Source organism: Leopardus geoffroyi, chromosome C2 (assembly GCF_018350155.1).
Source record: "Leopardus geoffroyi isolate Oge1 chromosome C2, O.geoffroyi_Oge1_pat1.0, whole genome shotgun sequence".
Taxonomy (NCBI): Eukaryota; Metazoa; Chordata; class Mammalia; order Carnivora; family Felidae; genus Leopardus; species Leopardus geoffroyi.
Window position 1 is genome coordinate 74,994,077 of NC_059333.1, and position 23,575 is coordinate 75,017,651.

Consider the following 23,575-nt stretch of genomic DNA (forward strand, 5'->3'; position numbering starts at 1 on the left):
ATTTTCTTTTACATTTCTTTACTGTATTTCCACAACAAGAATATGTTATTTTCTAATACAAAAAAGTTAATTCTTAAAAAAAAAAATTAAGTGGTTTAGTGCCTGTTCTCTGCACACAAAATCTTATTGTATAGTGTAAAATATAAAGTGGTAAAAACCTTAGAAAAGATAGGAGTTAGGTTATTCTACAGACATAAATCATATATACTTTTTCCCAGCAGATCAAAAGACTTAAAACTAATGCTAAAGCTATAGTTAACTTTCAAGCATCCAAACAACCATCACTAAAAGCATTTTCCCTGGTTTTGAGACACTTTACCTCAGAATCTACAAAATGCCTTTGGTAGTAGTAAAAGCCTCTTCGACAAAGGTTACAATGGTTTAGAGCTGTTTTCAAGAAATGTCTTCTATAAACTTGGTGCCAAGTATCTTTAATCTAAAATGAAGGAAGAAAACAAAACCAAAGAGTTACTGTACACTCCCCTCAGGTTGACCAAACACATTCTGAAAAGTCATCCACGAAGTTTATTTATAAAAAAGTTAATTAAAACTAGTGGCAGTGTTATTCTACCAACCATTTTTACCCATTAAGACAAAAATTTTTTTAAGACAAAAGATTAGATTTACTACTCTGACCCCTTACCAGTTTATATACTTCCAAATATGTAGTGTTTTTAACAACCGTTGTTATTACATTCAAATAATCATTCTGTAGAGTAGATAGGGTTGGGATTATTATCGCCCCTAGTTAGAGGTAAGGGGCCCCAAGGAAAAAGAGGTTGTGAGCCTTATCTAAGGAAAGAGTCAGGACTAGGAAGCTGGTCTCAGACCATCAACCCAACAGTTATTTCCTTTCTGATTACTACATCTTGCTGTTACCATAGCAAAATGACTCCTGCCGTGTCATTATTACGTAGTTTGTCAAAGTGTACAAGGTTCTTGCGAGCGTCTTTTCTAAGTAGACCAGTAATAATTGTACGCAGGTACAACCAGTAAAATCAACGCTATGTAACACAGAGGAAAGTGGAAGCTCAGAGATGATGTCAGTATTACTAGCGAATGGGATGGAACTGCGCTAGAATTCACATCTCTGACAGTAGTCCATCTGCTATGTTTGTCACAATTATCTTGTTATCTATTTTATAGCTTCATCAAGTGCACTGGAAGAACAAAATGTCTCTTGGAAAAAGGGCTGAGATTTTCTTGCTCAGAGAAAGTCAATATATACAGCCAATCCATATCCTAATATGCAGGCAAAGTCCAAGGATGGATAAATTAAATTTATATTCAACTAATAATTTCATGTAATCATTAGTTTTAATTTCATTTTATATTTACAAAATATATAAAAATTTATAAATTTTTTTTTTAACATTTATTTATTTTTGAGAAACAGAGTGAGACAAAGCGTGAGCGGGGGAGGGGCAGAGAGAGAAGGAGACACAGAATCTGAAGCAGCCTCCAGGCCCTGAGCAAGAGGTCAGCACAGAGCCTGATATGGGTCTTGAACCCACAAACTGTGAGATCGTGACGTGAGCCAAAGTTGGACGCTCAATTGACTGAGCCACCCAGGCGCCCCTTAAAATGAGGTTTTAATCCCTTACACTCTAACTGGGGTACATAGGCCCAGAAACAGTTATTTTTTTCAAATCTTCCCCAAATAAGCATCATGAAGATAAGCAAAACATAGTCTGTAATTATTTTTATTCTCATATTTATTATGATGATGTGAGGAAAATGAGATAGAACCCCAAGGCACTACTCAATTTAATACAAACTTAACATTCACATTTTTTCTAAATCCACTCATACCTGATTAAGGCATTTTTTTTTTTTTTTTTTTTTTTTTTTTTTAAGAGAGAGAGCGAGTGAGCAGCAGAGGGGCAGAGAGAGAGAGAGAAAATCTCAGGCAGGCTCCACACTCAGCGTGGAGCCTGACATGGGGCTTGATCCCACCACGCTGGGATCATGACCAGAGCTGAAATCAAGAGTCAGACACTCAACTGACTGAGCCACCCAGCGTCCCTGATTAAGGTACATTTGACAGAGAAAACATATATATATAAATGAAACACACTGAAGCAGAACTTCTATTTTGCAATCTGAAACGGCATAATGTGGTGCAGAGATGTGACTGGGCTTCACCTCCTTTTGCAAGAGCTAACTGCTGAACATGCCCAGGTACTTCACTTTTCCAAGTCTCAAACTCCTCATTACGAATTAAAGTATTACCCGTAAGAAAACACCACCAAGAATAAATCTCTACTCTGTACACAACCAAAGTGACTGTTTTTACTGTCAGGAAAAGTACACGTGACCCAAGTCAGGTCAAGCACTTCTATATCCGAGTAACATGTGAGAAGTGGCAACATTTTACCGCAAGAACAAAGATTAAGGAAGTAAGTTCAGGCTTTTCCGCAATATTTATTACCAAGCTTGGGTCCACTTCTACCCCTCGGGATTCCAGGTTCTTTCGCACTGTGGTTATCTCATCGCTTGCGAGATATGCCGGGTGCTCCTCGTTACACTTCAACATCTTCTCCAATTCGTTCTTGGTTTCGTTGTGGACAAACTTGAAATTGTTTAAAAGAGAATTCTGCTTTAGATGGTTCATGATTTGCCACGCTTATAAAAACAGAGCCCTGATTTTAGTTAAGTACACTGCTCCTGCACAATAGGTGACCAGCCCCATACAGCAAACAAGAAAGAACACAGTCCCCAGCTTAGGATACAGGACAACGGCTCTGGGAAGCAGAATAAACTGGACTTATATGAGGAGAAAGAAACAAACAAGAAATTAGCGACATTTGTTATATATTTTGCTTTTGATGAAATGGTTTATTGTCGAAGTTACAGCACCAGGTAGCTTACTGTATACTTTCTTGACCTTAGAGTAGGATATCAGTCTAGGAAAGAGTACCCTGAATATATGGGAAGAGATAATGTTCTAATAAATGCCTCTTATCTAAGAACTAGATGGCTGTAAGAACTTGCACCTGCTGACAGGCTTCTTTTCTGATAAATATGAAATTCATAGTTGGGATTTAAAAAAAAAGATTTCTAATAAAAATTGTGCTTTAAACTGCTTCTGCAAGGTGCTTATCATTCCTTTTTTTTTTAATTTACTTTTAAATAATCTTTAAACCCAACATGGGGCTCAAACTCACAACCCCAAGATCAAGGGTAGCACACTCTATAGTTTGAGCCAGCCAGGAGCCCGAAGGTGTCAATCGTTTTTATTATTTATATTTTTTAAATGTTTATTTATTTTGAGAGAGGGAGACAGAACACAAGTAGCAGAGGGGCAGAGAGAGGGAGACAAAGAATCCCCAACAGGCCCCGTGCTGCCAGAGCAGAGCTCAACGCGGGGCTCGAACCCATAAACCGCGAGATCACGACCTGAGCCAAAACCAAGAGTCAGTCGCTTAACCGACAGAGCCACCCAGGTGCCCCGATGCCTATCATTTTTAAATGTACCTCCAATCTCTTCTTTATAACTGTTCATAATCTGAGGACCAAAGGAGGAAAACATATACTAGTGATAAATTTGAAAGTAAGACTTTTATATAGTGCCAAATTATGTTTATCTTTCCTTTTTCCAATCTTTCCAAAACTGCATGATAAAAGAAGCTAGCTTCAAATTCACTGATTACTCTAAACAAGTTACTACCACAGCACTCTGCCCCAAACTGTAGCAAGCTACAGTATCTGAGTACTTCAAGAATAAAATGTCAATGTAAATAACTGGTTTATAAATGAAACTACTAATTAATATTCTCTGAAAACATGACACTTTAGAAAAACTATTACTTAATGAAGAGAAATTTCACATTTTCCTTAAACATCTGCTCTTGGTCTGAGGTAAGAAGGAAATCTTTATTTATTTTTTAATTAAAAAAAAAATTTATGGGGCGCCTGGGTGGCGCAGTCGGTTAAGCGTCCGACTTCAGCCAGGTCACGATCTCGCGGTCTGTGAGTTCGAGCCCCGCGTCAGGCTCTGGGCTGATGGCTCAGAGCCTGGAGCCTGTTTCTGATTCTGTGTCTCCCTCTCTCTCTGCCCCTCCCCCGTTCATGCTGTGTCTCTCTCTGTCCCAAAAATAAATAAAATGTTGAAAAAAAAAAAATTTAAAATTTACTTGAGAGAGAGAGAGTGAGAGACAGAGAGAGCAGGGGAGGGAGAGAGAGACAGAAGGAGACACAAAATCCAAAGCAGGCTCCAAGCTCTGAGCTGTCAGCACAGAGCCCGACACGGAGCTCGAACTCATGGACTGCAAAATCATGATCTGAGCCAATGTCAGCTGCTTAACTGACAGAGCCACCCAGGCGCCCCATAAATCTTTAATTTAGATGATACTCCCCAACTCTTCTTGTCCTGTTTTTACTTCTTTCTGTCCACCTGTCCCCACCACCCTGGCTGTTCAGAACACTACTCTCCCATGTATCCTGACCAAGATCTCCACAGTTCAGCTCAGACAAGGTGAGAATGTCCCAAAGGAATGGATTTTTCCCTAGAAAACTAAGGAAAAAGTAACAACATAAAAGCAAAAAGCAGTTTTCAGAGCACAGACTTCTCATTTTTAACGTAGTACAGTCTTAAATTTCTTTTCCTGCTTAATCAATCACTCAAAAAGACAGAAGGAACTATTACACAGCCACCTAAACTTGCAGTGTGAGATGTGGGGACAGTCTCAACCTCTTCCATAATCTGTTTCTCATGGTAACCTCCAGGAATGAGATCTACAACAGTGGTTTTCAACTGGGAGCAGGAGGGGTAGAAAGGTTAGAGAATAAGAACTTGATTCAGTAGGTCTGACAGGAGGCTTTCTTTTGAAATAGAAAATGAAACACGCACATACAAACACCTCCCAAGGCAGTCCTGATGTCCCTCTCCCTACACTCCAAATTATGGCTTCTGTTCTACAGTCTGGGTCTTACGTATGCTGCCCTGAAACCCTGAAAGGAAAAGGGTCTTCTCTGAAGGGTTTCCATATTCCTCTCCTAGGCCACGGATCCTCCCATTAATCTTAAAACTTAATTTTCCACTTCCCTTGCAGCGATCCCCTACAGGTTCAAATTCCTGAGAAAATAGTTTACAACTAGGAATTATTTCTCTCTGAGAGCATTTGGCCACTAGTTGCTGAGGCAAGGTGCCAACATCGATCACTGTGGAGACTTTAGCCTAATTTACTTAAACCCTGATGGGTGGACACCATTTTCCTTCCAGGTTTACCTGCCTCACACCAGTTCTTTTCAATCATTGCTTCTTCCAGTCTTAAAGTCAGATCACGTTAGAGTCTAATGGCTCTCCTAGAAATTCTTTTCTGATAGACATCCTCCTTTTAGCCCATGTGTCGAGAGAGATAATTGATGCTCCCTGAAGACAGATGTGATCCAACTGCTAACCCTGTCTACCTCCTCAGGTTCTCTCCACAAAAATCCTATCAGAAAAAAGAGAAGAGGAAGACTGTTCCTTCCCTTTTTAATTTATTTTATTTTTTAAATTTTTTTATTTTTTTTTAAATGTTTATTTATTTTTGAGACAGAGAGAAACAGAGCATGAACGGGGGAAGAGCAGAGAGAGAGAGAGAGGGAGACACAGAATCTGAAGCAGGCTCCAGGCTCTGAGCTGTCAGCACAGAGCCCGACGCAGGGCTCGAACTCACGGACCATGAGATCGTGACCTGAGCCGAAGTCGGACGCTCAACCGACTGAACTGAGCTACCCAGGCGCCCCTCCTTCCCTTTTTTAAAGACAAATTGGGACTCATATCTGACAGACAGCTTATGGAAAAAAAAAAAAAAAGGGCATGAAACTAAAAAAAAAAAAAAAAAAAAAGTTGATTATATAACTTAATTCTGTATTTAAGATGAAAACAAAACAATAAATAAATACGGAAACAGAGAAACAAGAATGATATGTCATTTGGCAATTTTCCATTCTCTTTATCTTCTCTCTTGATATTTCTGTATCTTGCTCTCCTCTCTCTAATTACATGGATTCGGACTGAAAAGAGGACTGGATGCCACCTCTTTTTCTTAGTCATTGCTACTTTCACTTGTGCATTTTGATTTTATATTCTGTTTTCACTCTTTGATTTAAGTAATGAATGTAAGAATGAGATGTGGTGTATGACTAAATGCTAGATAGGAAGAGGAGCCATAACAATAAGGAATAAAAAGAAGGTAAGGGATGGGAATTTGAATGATTCATACATCCTCCCTCTACTCATTTGTCAATTTATTTATACTTGCCTTTACCATTTTGTTCTTCTGAAGTGCTCATTAAATATTTATGGAATAAATAAATTCTGTAATTCTAGTTCCTGTCTGAATTTTTATACCTATTTTGGGAATACAACAGCAAAAAATGCAAAAGAACAAAATAATCTGAATAGACAACAGAAAAATCCAGAAGTAACAGATGTGGTAAACAAAGTCACTGTATCTTTCATTCTGATTACATTTACTCTACATCCTCTGAAATTCGTGTCATTTTTTATTTTTGTTTATAACTTCAACCTTCATTTTACCTCAAACAAGGAACTGAAATGAACAAAGTAATCAACCACAAAAGGAGCATGGTTCATTTCCCATTTTAGTAACATAGCTACTGCACTTGAAAAAAACAACTTGCTTTTATAGCTTACTATTTATTCTAAAATTTCATTATGTTGTAGAAAGGCTGATATAAAACATTTGAAATTATTAAGATTGGTCTAGAAGGCATGCAAAAGTGATATTTTAATGCTTGAATTAAAATAATCAAAATTATATCATAAGACCAGAGATTTGTTTTTTTTACCTGTTCTTGGGTCCGGTTCTTCCAGTATAACCATCTCTTTTTCCAATCTGGACCTATCATGTTTTCAATTGCATTTTCAGCTACAAAATTAAAAAAAACTTTTTAAAAATTCATCAAAAATTTTATCATTTACCAAGTACATAGATTATAACTAATATTAAATAGTCTTATTTTATTAACTATTTCAAAGTGCTATATCAATATAAAGTCAGCTGAAATAAAGACAAAAAAAAATTACATGATTGATATGGTACATGTAGAAGAAAGGATTTAATTATATATGTTTATAATCTGCGCAAGGTACAATTGGTATTGCAAGGTATATCGTTTCCATAGGTATAGAGGCAAACACTAAAATGGTCTTATAGTTTTTTCAGAATAGGAGTACATATGAACGTATGTCCAATTTATTTAATATTTTCCCTAGTTACTAAGCCATTGACTGAAAAATCCCACAAAAAAAATTTAACTATGTTATTGACAAAGCTATGAAATGTTAGTTTTATTTTTTTTTTAAACTTTATTTTACAAACGTTCATCAAGTTGGATGACCGCCCCCGCTTCACCACTGCGAATACTCACAACTCAACCCATGTCCTACTTACTGTCCTTGAGGCGAGCCTGAAGAGCTTCTTCCATAAAATAAATAGCGGCATCCCACTGTTGTTTATCAGATATGGAACGGTCTTCTAAAGCATTGTGCTGGATAACCCTCTGAAATAACAAGGAAAGAAAAACAGCCAATTTTGATCTATCTAGGCCTTATAATCTTAGTAACTGTATTCAAATTGACAGCTTATCAAACATCCAAAAGAACAGATGTGCCTAAAAGAACATAAAAGTATGCCCCTTCCATGCAAATTCAGGTCTTATTACCTGCCCACTTGTCAGCTTTCTTCCCCAAAAAATAAACAGTGAAGACTTCTTCCTATCCCAAATTGAGTAAGCTATGTCTAAGATCGAGAGAGGTATGTTACACATGTAACCACATAAAATCTGCACCTAGAACCCTAGTAACTCAGGAGTTAATGATTCAGATCATCGCTACCTCTCCTTTTTGCCATATGATCTGTGTTAGCATTTCCAAAAAAACGAGAAAAACAACCACTGTCTCACTGTTAACACCAATGAAAAGTGTAAAGGAGGAAAGCTTAAAAGGTCTAGACAATCATAAGCAAATGTGAGTTCTTCATTATGAGAAAACTGATCTCTAAATTTTATAATTATTGAATGAATGCATGAAAAAGGACACTATTCTCTCAGGAAGCTAGTCTTATAAGGCATTTAACAAGAACGAACATAGCTTTCAAACATGAAAACAAACACTTATTCTAAAATAAATTACAATTATGACCAGCCCACAGTGCTATATGCATTATCCTGAAAAACTGTTCAATCTTTCAACAGTCCTCCTCAGAACTGTCTGGGAAGAGAGCAGGTGCTTAACCAGGTTTGATTATGGTGATGGAACGTTCTACGTAACAAAAGATCTGCTGGAGGTGGTTGGATTTGGTGAAGGTCAGGAGTCAGGCTTTGTAGCAGAGTCAGGGCTTGGGTCTGAGTTTTGCCAACGACAATAATAGGGCTGCTTAAGAACTAAATAAAATCTGCTTACAAAATACACTGTAGAGTTTCAGGCACCTTGCAAGCATTCAACATGTGGCAGTTAGCATTATTTTAGAAGTCTAACATTGTATGACTCAAATCCACTGAAAACCAATGCATCTAATTCCTTTTATTACCACGAAGGGTAAAATGAGAAGCAGCTATCTGAGCCATCTGTAGATCAGGTCCATGTAATGGCTAGTGGACAACAATTTGTGGAAGTTAATAGAAGCCTCTTTACCGCGAAGTTTGACTTTTTTTCTGAAATGCTAGCCAAGAAAAGAAATAGCAGAGAAATGTTAAAGGGCTAATTACAGATGGTTAAACTATTTCTTTCCCCTCATTATTTTAAATTCAGAACCTAATTGAAATGGTCATATAAAAACAGCTTCCTACAAAAAGATACCAATTTGAGAAATTATATAAAAGCATGAGGTCGACACCTTAACATACAAATGACATACCAAGCTGTCCTCCGCAAAATCATTCCACTTGTGGCGCTTAATACTTTCTTCCTTAACAGCCTCTTTAAGTTTATCAAATATGTCATCATGCTCTTTCCCTTTTGGTTCTGTCATGAAGCGGGAAAATTCTTCTTGTAGGGTCTCCCAAGCAACCTAGATTTAAAAGAAAAAAAGCTGTATTCACAGTACATACTTATATTTAATATGTAACATGACAAACATGTGAATTAAAGCCAAACAGATGAAATAAGCTTATCACAAAGTACATATGAAACCACTTTTTTTTTTTAAAGGCCGCATACATAAACACTGGCCTAGAGATCTCACACTGATAGCTAGTGGGGTAGATTTGGCGTCCTGACATGTTTTGCTAGACCTACATGGTGTTTTAAATTTTAACAAACAGAGCCAACATTAAAAAGAGAGAGACTTCATATAAAAATCTGTGTTTCCAGCCTCTCTTGAACTATCAGGCAGCACTGTACCCACATTCCTACATAACACTAGCTGGAGCTGAAAAGAAATTGCCCCCTTGACTTAAGGTCTGTACTCCAATCAGCCCCCAGACTTAGTTCACTAATTTATTTCCTTCTGTACAAGAGGTGAGTCTGCCTGCTTCTTTCATTCTGCAGAAAGTTTAAAATTTCATAACGATTTAGTCTTCTTCACATGTTTGCCTTTATGCAAATGTATGAAGCAAAGCATCAATACCTTCAAACAGAACCCAGCAGTATTCAGGCTCTATCACAGCTAACTCCTAATTACCTGGAAGGAAGAGCCCAGTGCCAGAAGTAACGAAGAACTAAATCTACTTATGATTAAGTAGGCTGGTTAATGCTGTGTTTTTTATTTAGCCCTGGTCCTTTTAAACATGAAGAAATCACGGCATAAAAAAGATGGCTGTTCGAGAATATCCGGTGAGGTATTAGAATCTCTGTTTCCTGACCTTCGGCAGATCCTCATGTCTCCGCCACACCCAGGTGAGAAGGGAGAAGGCGGCAGGAGACAGAATGACCACTTCCATGGCCGAGCCTTAGGATGTGAAAATATCCTACCGTGGGACCGGGGCCGCACAGATGTTTTTAGGCAGGTTGTGAGGAGAGCTGGTGAGTGATGGCAGCAGCTCTCTAGCTATTTCAGGGGTAAATGTGTGGAGAACTGACAGGGGTCAGCAGTATGCAGCTTCAGCAGAGCAGCTGCCAGCTCTCAGAAAGAGAAGCTGGAAGAAACTGAGAAAACAGGTGCAGTCAGGGCTGGAGCAGGACAGGAGAGGGGGGAATGACGCCCAAATAATTAGAAGCTGACAACGTAAGTATGAAAAATGAAATTATCTTTGACACTGACTCTCATTTTGTGAGCAACCTCACAAAGAGGCACAGGACACACCGCGTCTTACTGAGCGAGCGCAATCGTTCTTCAGACTAATACGCATGGCAGATCAGCTCAGGGGATGCTCATCATCACAGTAACAGCAGCTGGCATTTATTGCGCAGTTACCGTGGGCCAGGTGTGTCTAAGTATTTTATGTACTACGCACATTTACTCCTTATAACAATCTGCGAGGTGGGCAACATCATCATCCCTATTGTACAAGTAAACAGGTTAAGCACCTGGAGTCCAAAGACCACCCAACTACTACGAGGTATAGCCAATGTGTAACAGATAAGCATTCTTTAAGGGACTTTCTTATAATTCTTGGTCTAATGTTCTGGCAGGATCCTAACTAAGGAAATGATTATTTAAGTGCAACTGAGCCCTGCAGAAAATCAATAGATGAAATAGTTCAACCATCAAACATTTTTCTTATGGGATCCTTATTCGCAGAAAAAGTTAAAAACAGTTCACAGTTAAGCAAATTTTGCTGGTTTTGTTAAACGCTATCTTTGGAACAGGACCAATGCCCTCGGACCAACAAAATGCCAATTAGTAAATTTTTATAGTGGTAGTAACTGGTAATAGGATTAAGGCTGACCCCAACACAGAGATAAGGAATAGAGAATAAATGGAGCCTAAAGACTAAAAGGAGAAAAAGTGGCTGTGATGGGAATAAAACCTAAAATTCACGGCTCCTACTCCCTTCACATAATGCTTCTTACCCATTTAATTAAATTATATCCTAACCTCTACTGCTTTATTAGGAAGCTGTTTATCAGTCCACTGTTTAAGCTTGATGTCCACTGTTGTATTAAAAGTCCCTGAATTCATGGTCTGTGCAGCTGGAAGATAGATGTTTTCAATCACATGAGTTGATACTCTTTCCCACAAAGACTGCTGAAGGATTTCCTCCCTGAAATTAGACAAAACAAGTTTTAAGAACATCAAATTTAAATATTGTATTGTTTTTAAAAACAGCTGCATTGAAGTATCATATTTACAGTGCTGACATATGAACAAACCTGTGTATCACCGCAATCAAGAGAACCAACCTATCCATCATCTTCAAAAGTTCCAGCCGCTGGATCTGCTTTCAGTTACTAGAGGTTGGCTTATATTTTCTAGAATTGTGTGTAAATGCAACCATACAGTATATACTCTTATTTTTGTCTGTCTTCTTTCACTCGGCAAAACCATTTTGAGATTTCTCCATATTGTTGTATGTATCAATGTTTCACTCCTTTTTTTTTAAATTATTTTTAAGTCTATTTATTTGAGAGACAGCGATTGCGAGTGGGGGAGGAGAAGAGAGAGGGAGAGAAAGAACGGGAAGCAGCCTCCATGCATTGTGAGTGCGGAGCCCAATGTGGGGCTCGATCTCACGAACCATGAGATCATGACCTGAACTGAAATGAAGAGTCTGCCACTTAACTGATGAGCCATTCAGGCGCCCCTGTCTCACTCCTTTTTATTGCTGAGTAGTATTCCACTGCATGGATCTGTTTACGTATTTAGCTGCTATTGGATATCTGGGTTGTTTCCCACCATTAGTTCTTCCAAATGAAGCCGTAATGAGCTTTCACATGCAAGTCTTTATGGACACATACTTTTGCTTCTCTCGGGCAAAATATCTAGGATTGGAAGAGCTGGATCATTTGGTAGCTACATAGTTAACTTTTTATGATACTGCCAAACTGTCCAAGTGGGTGAACTATTTTACATTCCCACCAGCACAGTAGGAGAGTTCTAGATGCTCTGCTTCTTGCCAACATTTGATATGGTTAGTCATTCTGACAGGTTTACGGTGGTATCTCATTGCAGTTTCATTTGCATTTCCCTAATGGCGAATACTTTTAAGCATCTTTTCCTGTGCTTATTTGCCTATACAGACTTTTTATGTATTGACTGAAAAGTGCAGTCCAAGACTGAGAATTTCTAGGTATAATTTTAACAATTTATCAGACCACAGCACAGAGCACAGAGATGTTATGGGATATTGCTAGGTAAAACTGGTCAACACATCATGATAAAGGCAACACTACAAAGGATGCATAATCAAGTTGAGAATCCTGCCTTAAAAAGTACCTTACAAGACCACAGATCTCTAAGCAAGAAAAAAACAACTATTTCAATGAAGAAAAAAACTGAACTCTCAAGAAAATATGTATTTGGCTTCTCCCAAACTAATTTCTACTGTGAGATAATACGACAACATACAAAAAACATTCTGCTTACCAAAAGCGGTCAGCAACCTCAACCGTCTACGACAGCCACTTTTGTAGCAACAACATCCTGGCTGTCCAGAAGCCAAGATGCAATTTTCTTAGTTGAGGAGCGCCAACACTCCCTCCCATCCAAGACTGCTCATACTCACTTAACATTTTGTGTAAAGTCAAGTGTACTGAGTCAATCGGCTTAGCTGCTGGTTTCCCCTTGCTAACTTTCAGGTCTTTTTTTGGGTTACAAGCAGAAAACAAAAGAAAGAGTGTGAGGAGAGGACACACCACAGAGGACCAGAAGGACAAAGTCAATTTAGTCATGGTGTTAATGACACATAATGATAGGCGGAAAATTTTAGGAGCAGGCTGGAAGAAAAAAAGCTTCTCAGTGCCTCCTATTTGGATAAAATTTTAAACACAAACTCAAGATTCCTGAAAGATAAGCAAAAAACCAGGATCCAGCCTCTGACCACCAGGGCTTTTTGCCACTCCTGCGTCAGAAAAGACTTGGTCTGTTACCTCCTCCCAGGGGTCTGTGGGGGAGGAACTGACATTCCATACACCCTTTCGAGGAGATAATAACAAAATCCCAGACCACCAAATCCTGACGAGCTTAGGTAATGTTCGCAAAGGAGGCTGTTTTCCAGTCCACCACAGGGAGCTCCTGTCACCCATCCTCACCTGCCCTTTCATCACCAAGCTGCTGTCCTCTGTCCACACTCCCCCTGCTCCTCTCCCTCATAATCATGTTTATTGTGCCCCCAATACTCTGTTCCATAACAAACAAACCGCTTTACATTCCCACTCTTTCCCCGTTCCATATATCCTCAGACCTTTCCTGGCTCTCCCTTCCAGACAGTGACTGTCCTCACATCCTGTTGACTGGAAGGTGCTGAGTTAGGGAGTGGAAGCCAGGTTGCCTTCACTCCAAAATCTCTCCCCGGACAAGAGTCCTCAGCTCTCATGTAAACTCCAGTGCTGTGAGGTCAGTTTACACTGTCTGCTACCCTGACCTGAGCCCTTGTTTACGTTTCCTAGCATGTTTTAGATGATGGTAGACTTCTCTATTCTAAATTTTGCCATCATCTAGGGAAAAGTCCATAAACACACAAAATTCAGTTAACATTATAGTTCTGCTCATTCACCTCTGTACCTCCAGGATCTTTGTCTATACTGCATGTTAATCAAAACACTTTTCAAAATAGAAATTTCTTCTTTCAAAGCAAAGGACTTACCCTATATAATAACTTCAACCAATACAGAAAAAGTAGTAAGTCCTCCATAATTCCCCTTTCAGTGGTATAACCACTATTCACAGCTTTATTTATCAACAAAACATTTAATGCCTGCATAAATATTTGTGTGTTTACATAAGTGGATCAAATTGCACATACTACGTTAGTTAAAAGCATATTGTACCGTTTTCCATGTCAATTTCCTACATTTTTCCATAGTGTCATCACAGTAATACACTCTATGAATAAATCAAATATGACATAATTTCAAATAGGAAACGGAAGTTTTCAATTTTTTTACACTAATACAAAACCATGGTGACGATTCTTACGATTCTTATGTTCATCTTTGTCAAATATATCTTCACTCCTATAAATTAGCAGCAATGTAATTACTGTGTAGAAATGCACTCACTGTTTAATGAACTTCTCCATTATCTACACATCCAGTCACTAAATCCTGTCAATTCTATCTGCTAGGTAACTCCTCAAATATTTCAAAACTGTCTCCTCTTCTCCATCTGCACCATCCCGACTCAAGTTCAAGCTGCCATCATCTCTCATCTAGTAATTTCAGCAGCCAGTGGCCTCCTTGCTCACTGCCTCCTTCTTCACAGCATCCCACTTGCCCTACTATAAAGATCTTTCTAAACTGCAAATCTGCCCTAAAGATATTCAGTGGCCCTTGGTGCTCATGGGATAAATTCCAAGCTTCCGAACATGGCTTGTATGGCCCTTAATAATCTGTATCTTGTTTCTATCTACTGCTTTCTCTCCTGCCTCTTGCCTCCTTCTATGCTAAAGCTGTAGGTAACAGCCCTCAGCCACCTGTGTCCCCTTGCCTTCTCTCATCTCCTGGCCTCTGCAATTCTCCTGTCACACCACTTATTCTTTATATCCAGGATTATGGTATCAGAGATCTTTTCTGATTCCTCAAATCTGAGTCAGGGGACTCAACTGTGAGTTCCCATTTTCCTTTCATTTTTTCAAATTTCAACAAAATAAACTCAGTACTTTTAACCAATAGCTGTATGCATAACACTGTAGCATTTTTTAAAGTGTTTCTATAAATCCAGCCAGCTATCCTTCTAAATGACATATGAAAAAAAGGTCTATCTATAGTAACAGTCACATAATGTTAACGATATATCAATATCTTATACTTAATGTCAGCAATCAATCCCTGATGATCAGGTCAGGTATATTGTGTGGAAACGCTGAGAGCCTATTTCTCCCTATAATGCAACTTACGTTGAATATAAACCCCCAATAACTTTCTTAAAATATAGTTACAGTAGACTAGAATGCCTTTAATAACAAACTATCATGTTTAGGACATAAAACGCTTGTAACACTGTTTCCAGATCACCAAATATAGATCAAATAGTCCTGGCAATGAAATAATTAACATCTTAGGCATGCACCCTAAAATATCACATAAGGCATTCATTATGCAACAAGAACAAAATACTGCTTAAGGCAACATCAACTATGTCACAAAAATAAAATATTTTGGGTACAATGCAGTTGAATTCAGTGTGGCATGAACAGTTACAATTAGGACCTGCTATTTTGATCTATGTTTGTATCAAGCTTTAGAACCAGGAAAAAAAAAAAAAAAAAGTTGATCTGATAAAACACAGAATCACCTGCTCCAGCGGCTCACAAAATACATCGCTAGCAGCTAGATGTCCTCCTTCCCTCCCCTGCCTTCTCTACACGCACTCTGGAAATATAGGCTTCTCAGCCCTTCACAATTCCCTTCAGCCACCTGCATACTAAATAAACAGTGTTTAACCTCATGGTTCACTTTAGTGCAGGAATACTTTGATTTCAGACTGTTCTGCCCAAACGACACTAACCATTTCATCTGGTGATGCCAGGAATTTACAGAGGCACCCTATTTTTCTCCCATAAACAGCATTACCAGCTATTACAGTTTACAAATCACTTTCCGTGTATACTGTCCTCATATAACCTAGAATGGAAGTAGTGTTCATTCTTTATGCACATGCGCACGCATGTGCGTGTGTGGGTGTGTATATGCATCTACCTCTCGCAATTTCAAAAGCCATTTGGCTTACAGAAAGCCACAGAACTGGTTTAAAATACAAATAATAACAAAGATAATCTGGATATATATACACACTTGACTAATCAATCAACAAGTATAGATAAGATCAGAATCCTTTCGGGGATAAGGAGAGGAGATTAAAAGTAGGCAAATTTTGACTCCTTAAAGAAAGAAAATGGTTCACCACTGAGGAAGAAAGGGCACCAGGATGGGGAAACTAGCAATACTGAATTCAAACTTAAGTACTGGACACTAACTGTCTAGGCTCAATTTTGATAATCTTCAACTCTTCACAGAACCTCTTCAACAGAAGAGGTACAGAAAATATTTATAAAGAATGGCAATAAGGATAGTTCTATTCCAAGAATGATAAATTCTTAGAAACAGTATAGGCTTCATTAGAAACATAATTTATGTACAATGAATTTGTTCATTAAAATATGACTGCAAAAAAATCAAGGCTATTTATACATAGCTTACTTGAGGTACATAGACCCTATTCTGGTTAGTGTCCCATTCCAATAAATTTAAGAGTGTCAAATTCACATACACATAAATAGAAGGTGATAGTTTGCCCTGAGAGAGATTTGCAGGAGTAGTTTTCAAAAGGATGGATTTACCTGCTATTTTTTAAGAATCTCAAATAGAATTCAACTTGAAATATTATTTGTACAAAACATATGAGGTGTATATTATAAAAAGCACCAACTGCTCCTGCTCAGAAATGAGAACTTAAAAACACATACCTTTTCCCTTTACAAACCAATTGTCTCGATAGTTTTGTTCTCTGTGATTAATCTAACAAGAGTAACCAATTTTGAAAGACTAATCTTTAAGCACAATTTGATGAAACTTTTGCCTAAATGACTTGAAAGAAATCAAAATTAAGTGTTTATTAAGTATAAGGTAAAGAAAAACCTAAGATGAAACAAGACTTAAAAAGACTGTGGAGAGAACAATTTTTCAGAATATCTTTTCTGAAACATACTTAAATAAATACATAATTTATTGTACTTAAATACTTACCTGGTTAGACAACAAAAGTGGTTATGTTTTGAAAAAAGACATACTTTTATACTATTACTTATTTACTAAGTGTTTTGGGGGATGAGCCAAGGCTACAATAAATCACTGCTTTATCAACCTAAATGTTAGTATTTCATTATGATCTATATAGCAATATTTTTGAGAAAAGGTCAAATACTCACCAATGTTTTGGTGTGACCTGGCTCAGACTGATAACTTCATCGAGGATTTCGTTTTTAGCTTTTTCAAATAGTTCGTTCTAGGTAATATAGATACAAATAAGTAAGATTTTCATAAGAGAGTCAATCTGCCCTGCCATGAGTTTCAGAGATCTCTACAAAGGCCTCTGACAGGCAAACAGGCTGAGCTTAGGTTTGAAGCAGGCATGACCAGCAAATAATGCTCTTCTCTTCTAGTCTCATTTTTAGGAATGAGAAATAGCCAGATAAGGACAAAGACACTGACACAAATGTCTACCTTATTCATTCAATGCTCACTGTAGTTTTTCATGTAACATTTATTCAGTCAGGTAAGTTTTTCACATAACAAATGTTATGTGAACGTATTAGTACATATTAATTTAGTCCATTAGTATTAGTAAACTGATGCTGTTTTATAAAAGATGGCATTTTAAAATCAAGGAATACCAATATTTAAGTCCCACTAATCAGAGTATATTTCTCCATAGTAAATGCTGAAAAGGTAAAAGAGTCGATGTACAATTTTAAAAAGTCTGTATTACATAAATATGTTAATTCTAGAAGCCCTTTAAAGAATGTTCTTCATTTTATCAGAAAACATTTTTAAATACTTGCTTTAGTATCTTATGATCTGTAATTATTTTTTAATATTATGTAATAAATAATTTAAATTATCGGAGAAGAGATAACTGCTCCGGGAATGTATTCTTGCAGCTCTAAATTAGTAATCTTATGGTCAAAACCGAAGCAGGTTGGCTTACCAGAGTTTGCTCATCAACATAAATTTTTGTTAGAGCACAGTATCAAATAAGACATATACAAAATACATGAGGTACACAAACATTACCCGGTCGAGTTCTCGTAGGCGAGGATAGTTATTCTTCCACTCAGTTTCAAGGTTAAAACGTGTTGCTAAGGAAGAAGAAAAGGTGTTCCAGTTTAAGGATTCTCTTTCTTCCCAGCTGCAGTGGTTAAAGGTGATCTCACGCATCTCTGTACTAACGGAATTGCTGAGTGCGCGCCTATGGCTCCTGAGTGCCGTGGGCTCTCAACATGTCAGAATCTCACCTCTGCAAGTTTTCCAAACTAATCTCCTTGACTTTAGTTTCTCCATTTTCAATCCACAACACACACAAGGGAACAGCTTAGTACAGCTGCTAAAGGCATGGATTCTGGAATCACACCACCAAGATTCAAATCCTGGGTCTATTCTCGACCATGTATGAGCTGGGTGCACCACTTAGGTAAGTTACTCTGTGCCCCAGTTTCTTCTTCTGTAAAATGAGAGTAACAACAATACTCTTAAGGTTGCTGAGGGACTCAGCAGGTGGACTTTCTACATGGGAAAAGGGAAGGTAAGTATACTCCATCAAATGAAACCATGGAAGCAAAGCCAAGGAGCAAGAAAGCGTGGCATCCAGGAACTGGTACAAAGTAGCTGAAGCACAGGCTGTTCTGCCCCCCAACACCAGTCCCCTCTTCCCTCTAGAAGGGGGAATCTGAGTCCACTATGGTTTACTAAGCTCTTGCTCTCAAACACTACTGCAAACTTTCTACTCTGTTGAAAATCTGCAAAGTCCTCCTTGGGATGTTTCCTCTGAAGGTGAAAGTGTTCTCGTACAACAACTAAAGATTTATATTTTTTCCATTTTCCACATATTATCTAACAGAAAATGGAAGTAAAAAGCCACTGTTAAAGGAATAAAAAATCTGACGGATACCTAACCTTGCCAACTAATAAAATGTCTAAAGTTTTCAGCTTATTTTAAACAGCCAACTTACCTTTGAAACTATCAGCCTGTTGCTCAACGGACTCTCGTACCATTTTCCAAAAGCAGTCTGATACAGCAAGGCTTAAATTTCTTGTAGTCACTTGGTGTGCCTTTAGCATGCTTGTCCTATTAAAAAATAATAAAAGCTAAAGTACATAAAAATGGCAAGAAGGACGATAACTATCACCAAATTTGGAAACGTGCTCGTTATGATAATGTAATGAGAATACCGCTCTCACATTTTATACTAGCACTATCCAATAAAACATTCTGTGATACAGACAATGTCCTGTATCTGAGCTATCCAACATGGCAGCTACCAGCCACATGGGGCTATTGAGCCCTTGGAGTATATGGCTAGTGTGCTGAGGAACTGGAGTTTTAATTTCTTTAAAGTAAACTAATTCACACTTAAATAATCACCCAAGGCCAGTGCCTGCCATGCTGGACACCTCAGTTCTCTACACCTGTCAGTTCCCGTCCCCATAGATAAGACTCAAGACTATGTTTGCAAGAACTATCTTGATTTACTGTACTAATGCAGAGGCAAACATACCTTGCCATTTTTTTTTTTTAAATTTTTTTTTTTTCAACGTTTATTTATTTTTGGGACAGAGAGAGACAGAGCATGAACGGGGGAGGGGCAGAGAGAGAGGGAGACACAGAATCGGAAACAGGCTCCAGGCTCTGAGCCATCAGCCCAGAGCCTGACGCGGGGCTCGAACCCATGGACCGCGAGATCGTGACCTGGCTGAAGTCGGACGCTTAACCGACTGCGCCACCCAGGCGCCCCCATACCTTGCCATTTTAAGAGACTCTCTACATACAAGGTTAATTCAGTTGTCATTTAACTCTTCCTTTTTACTTTTTTTCAGGATCTTATTTTCTGTCAATATCTATTTAAAGATACCCCTTTGACATCCCCAACCCCCACTCTCACTTTCCCCAATACTGAAAGAGAAACAAGTACATGTATTTAAAAATCTAAATTTTGAATTGTTGGGGGCGTCTGGCTGGCTCAGTCAGTAGAGCATGCAACTCTTCATCTTTCATCTTGGGGTTTTGAGTCTAAGCCCCACGTTGGGGGCAGAGTTTACTTAAAAAATAAGTAAACATAAATACCAGAAGGATGGGTTTCTTCAAAAAAATAAATAAATAAAAATGTAAGTGTTGATCTTAAAAAAGTCACTTCATAAGTAAAACAACTAAAGATGTGTCCGTGTTGTCCTTCAGTGCCCATATCCCCAGGGGCAGTTTTTCATGCGAGCATGTATTGTACCATGTGATAAGCTGCTCCTAATTCTTTTTTTTTTTTTTTTAAATTTTTTTAATGTTTATTCACTTTTAGGAGACAGAGAGAGACAAAGCATGAGCAGGGGAGGGGCAGACAGAGAGACACAGAATCCAAAGCAGGTTCCAGGCTCTGAGCTGTCAGCACAGAGCCTGACGCGGGGCCTGAACCCACGAACCACAAGCCCACGACTTGAGCCGAAGTTGGACGCTTAACTGACTGAGCCATGCAGGCGCCCCAAGCTGCTCCTAATTCTTAGTAGCCTGCAGGCCTGCCTATTACATCCAGATCACTATTTCAGAAAAATTCTGGAAATTCAATGACAAACTAATGCTATAAAGCAAACTTTAAGTGAGAACAGCTTAAGTTACTCCCTCCAAGTATTTAAAACATATACCTACTTTAGGAGTTTTGAATTCTGAAAAAATTCTTCTTCATATTCTCTTATAGCTTCAATGCTTTCAGAGCTGTTCCCTAGGGAAAGACAATGACATTCTCACTAAGAAAATTAATCTTTATTATTTGAAAACAACAGAAACTGAAATTGTAAGAATCCATCTTTGCATACCTTTTCCTGTTACAACAGCAAAATAACCTAGAGCTTTCATTGGGAAGAGTTTTCCTTCAATTATCTGCTGAATCTATTTTTAAAAGTGGGAAATAAATGTGAGATGCAGGTTTATGTAATTTTTTGAAGCGTAATATACTAGTCAGAAAGCAAACTTAATAATGCTGTATATACATCCTCAAATATATAAATCTATACAAAAGTATTAAAATGCTTTTCGATTGCTACTTGAGGGGAAAAAACACATTTAATTTCACTACACTACAAGATGCATTAGGAAAACTGGGAATGCTGTACAGTGCTTTGGGGTCAGGCCTTAGTTTAATTTCAGCTCCTCCACTCCTTAGCTATGCAGCTTTAAGTAAGCTGCTGAACTTTTTCAAAATAATGGCTGAAAACATGATATGAGGCAATATGGTAGGTACGTTACCACAGTGCCAGGCACGCAGAGTTGCTCAATAAATAGTAGCTGCTGTTTTTATTTTCCCATACTTTTCTTCAAATATATAAATCCTAACCAAGTTGGACTTTTTTTTCTCTTTTTTTTACAAATATTGGGATCCACTGGCTCTTTTAGGGTCAAAACCCTTTTCTAAACGTAATAAAAGCTAGAGACCCTGTCCCCAGGAAAATGCACATTTCCACAGAGATCAATCCCTCATACAATGTAAAAGTTCCTGCTCCCTATGCCTATTCAAATTAATACTGCAAGTAAGAATCCATCCTCTAAGACAAGTCACAGCCCTAAGCCAATGCTGAAGCTTTGCTATAAAAAAGGACTGATATAAATTTCAGTTGCATTTCAAAATAAATATAAACTATCCTAGAGAAGAGGGGAAAGACATGAAAGAAATAAAGGGAGCTGGGAAAGAGGCACAGAATTTGCTTCTACCTCGCTTCTCCCCTCCTCCAGCCAGGACCAAAACTGCCACAGCAGGCCTCCCCCTCAAAATAAGGCAAAGCAAAGGTCATGGAGGTTGCGCACAGAAGAGTTAACACAGCAGGCCTGAGATTGCTGTCCTTAGAAAGGTCTGCTCGTCCTTGGCTGGCATTTGAGGACCTCACTGGTAAACAATTCCCACATTGACATAAAACTTTCTCCACATAACAGTGACTCATTGTGCAAGCAGTGTGGTTTCGGCTGAACACTTGGCTTTCCTTTGGGCGTATGGAATTTTGGTACTTGAGGGTGCCTACATGACCAGCCCCCAGTAAGAACCTCAGGTGCTGAGTCTCATGAGAAACTTGTTGCTGGAGGGATTGAGCATTTCCCACATGACTCTACTAAGAAAGGACTCTTGGAAACCTGAGCCGGGTTTCCTCCAGACACCAGGCTCTTGCACTTTAGCCTGTCGTGATTTTGCTTTGCATCCAATACTGTTAATAGATCTTAGGCATAAGGACGACTATGTGCCGAGTCCCGTGAGTTCTTCTACAGAATCAGTGAACCTAGGGGTGGTCTGTCCTGGGAATCCAGCACAAGAGGCACAGTCCCAGATGTTTCAGGTGGGAAGGAGAGAAACTCTATGCAGTAGTACAAGGGATGAGTAGTTCTAACGGCAGATGTTCTATGGGGGACAGAGATGTAACAATAACAACAGATGACAGCCACCATGTATAGAAGACTTTGCAATGTTAGAACACTATTTCAACCACTTTACAACAAATATTTAACTCATTAAACCTTCACAGCCTATGAGATAGTACCATTAATATCTTCATTTCCAACAGATGAGGAAGCCTAAAGCACTGAAAAAGTTTAAAAATTTACCCAACATGACACAGCTAGCAAAGGGTAGAGCCAGCTTTTGAAACCAAGCAATCTGGCTAAAAAATCTATACTTGCAACCACTACCTTCTGCCTTTACCTTTGGTAAAGAACATGCCCTACGTCAAGACTGGCACCCTAGTAAGACTTACAACATTACCTTGAAATAAAATTCTTTTGTTGTTACAGAAGGACAGGAGGGACACTGAACCCCATGAATAGAAGTCGCAGAATTTCAGAAATGAAAATGACCCTAAGAGACCAACTAGATTGATAGCATGGATTAGGCACTAACTCGATGCAGAGGAGTAACAAGATTTGTTCAAGGACACACGGCCGGTTGGTGGCCAGATAAGAATGCTAAGGCCTAACACCAATCCAGTGCCTTCTCTATTATAAAAATCTGCTTCACAGTCTTTGAGCAGTTGGGAAATATAATATTAGCAAAAAAAAAAAAAAAAAAAAAAAAAAAAAAAGTATACACAATGTCCAGAAGGTATCTACAGTGTGACTAGTCTTACACTAATTTATGAAAATCAACTAAAAACAAATTTAGAAAAGAAACACCACAATCATTATTTTGTGGTTAATTAAGAAGTAGTTAATGACTGCACATCAGCACATAAGATTATATTAGAGTAAGCAACATTAGTAATTTAAGAATTTCTGAAGCAAACTAACTGAAATTACGGAATTTTATTTATACTTCAAAATTGCACTTAAGTAATTTACTGTAACTTTCTAATACTTTGTTTTTAATGAGGAGAAAAATCCCACCAAAGTATTCCACAAGGACTTTTTGATTGCTTGTTTGTTTTGTTTTTATAGCCAGTTCCTGCTACAGCTGACGCTTATACAAAGAATCTGTTCTCTTATAATAAAGAGCTTGTCCTCACCCTGCTCGGGCTAGCCACATTTTTTTCTGCCAGGTCTACTTTGGTCAAAACAAATATCGTCCTCCTTCCATGAGGATCCATTTGACTGACCAAATCTGTAACAATGCTACGTTCAGCATCCACAGATCCATCTGAAAAAAAAAAATTGAAAAATGACACTGCAATGATTGCCAAGTAGATTCTGTAACTTTAACCCTGGTATCTACATTATACTAAGAAAATTCTTAATACATTTATCTTAGTTATGAAAAGAAATTCTAGCTAATAAAAATTTCTGTGATG

At 38.2% G+C, this 23,575-nt stretch overlaps 1 protein-coding gene across 7 annotated transcripts in view; it reads right to left on the minus strand.

The window, feature by feature from the left end:
- OPA1 (OPA1 mitochondrial dynamin like GTPase) overlaps positions 1–23,575 on the minus strand; it is an 85,885-nt gene that overhangs the window by 26,588 nt on the left and 35,722 nt on the right. For all 7 annotated transcript variants that reach the window (XR_006718418.1, XR_006718419.1, XM_045502573.1 and 4 more), the window contains 12 exons: positions 23,294–23,424; positions 20,630–20,702; positions 20,463–20,535; positions 18,781–18,896; positions 17,846–17,910; positions 16,981–17,057; positions 10,992–11,157; positions 8,871–9,023; positions 7,407–7,515; positions 6,802–6,881; positions 2,432–2,572; positions 320–436 (listed from right to left, as the gene is read on the minus strand). Coding sequence is in view for 5 of the 7 variants with exons in the window: in XM_045502573.1 (XP_045358529.1) it covers positions 320–436; positions 2,432–2,572; positions 6,802–6,881; positions 7,407–7,515; positions 8,871–9,023; positions 10,992–11,157; positions 16,981–17,057; positions 17,846–17,910; positions 18,781–18,896; positions 20,463–20,535; positions 20,630–20,702; positions 23,294–23,424 (1,301 nt within the window). In the remaining 2 variants the exon portion in view is untranslated. The remainder of the gene's footprint in view (positions 1–319; positions 437–2,431; positions 2,573–6,801; positions 6,882–7,406; positions 7,516–8,870; positions 9,024–10,991; positions 11,158–16,980; positions 17,058–17,845; positions 17,911–18,780; positions 18,897–20,462; positions 20,536–20,629; positions 20,703–23,293; positions 23,425–23,575) is intronic.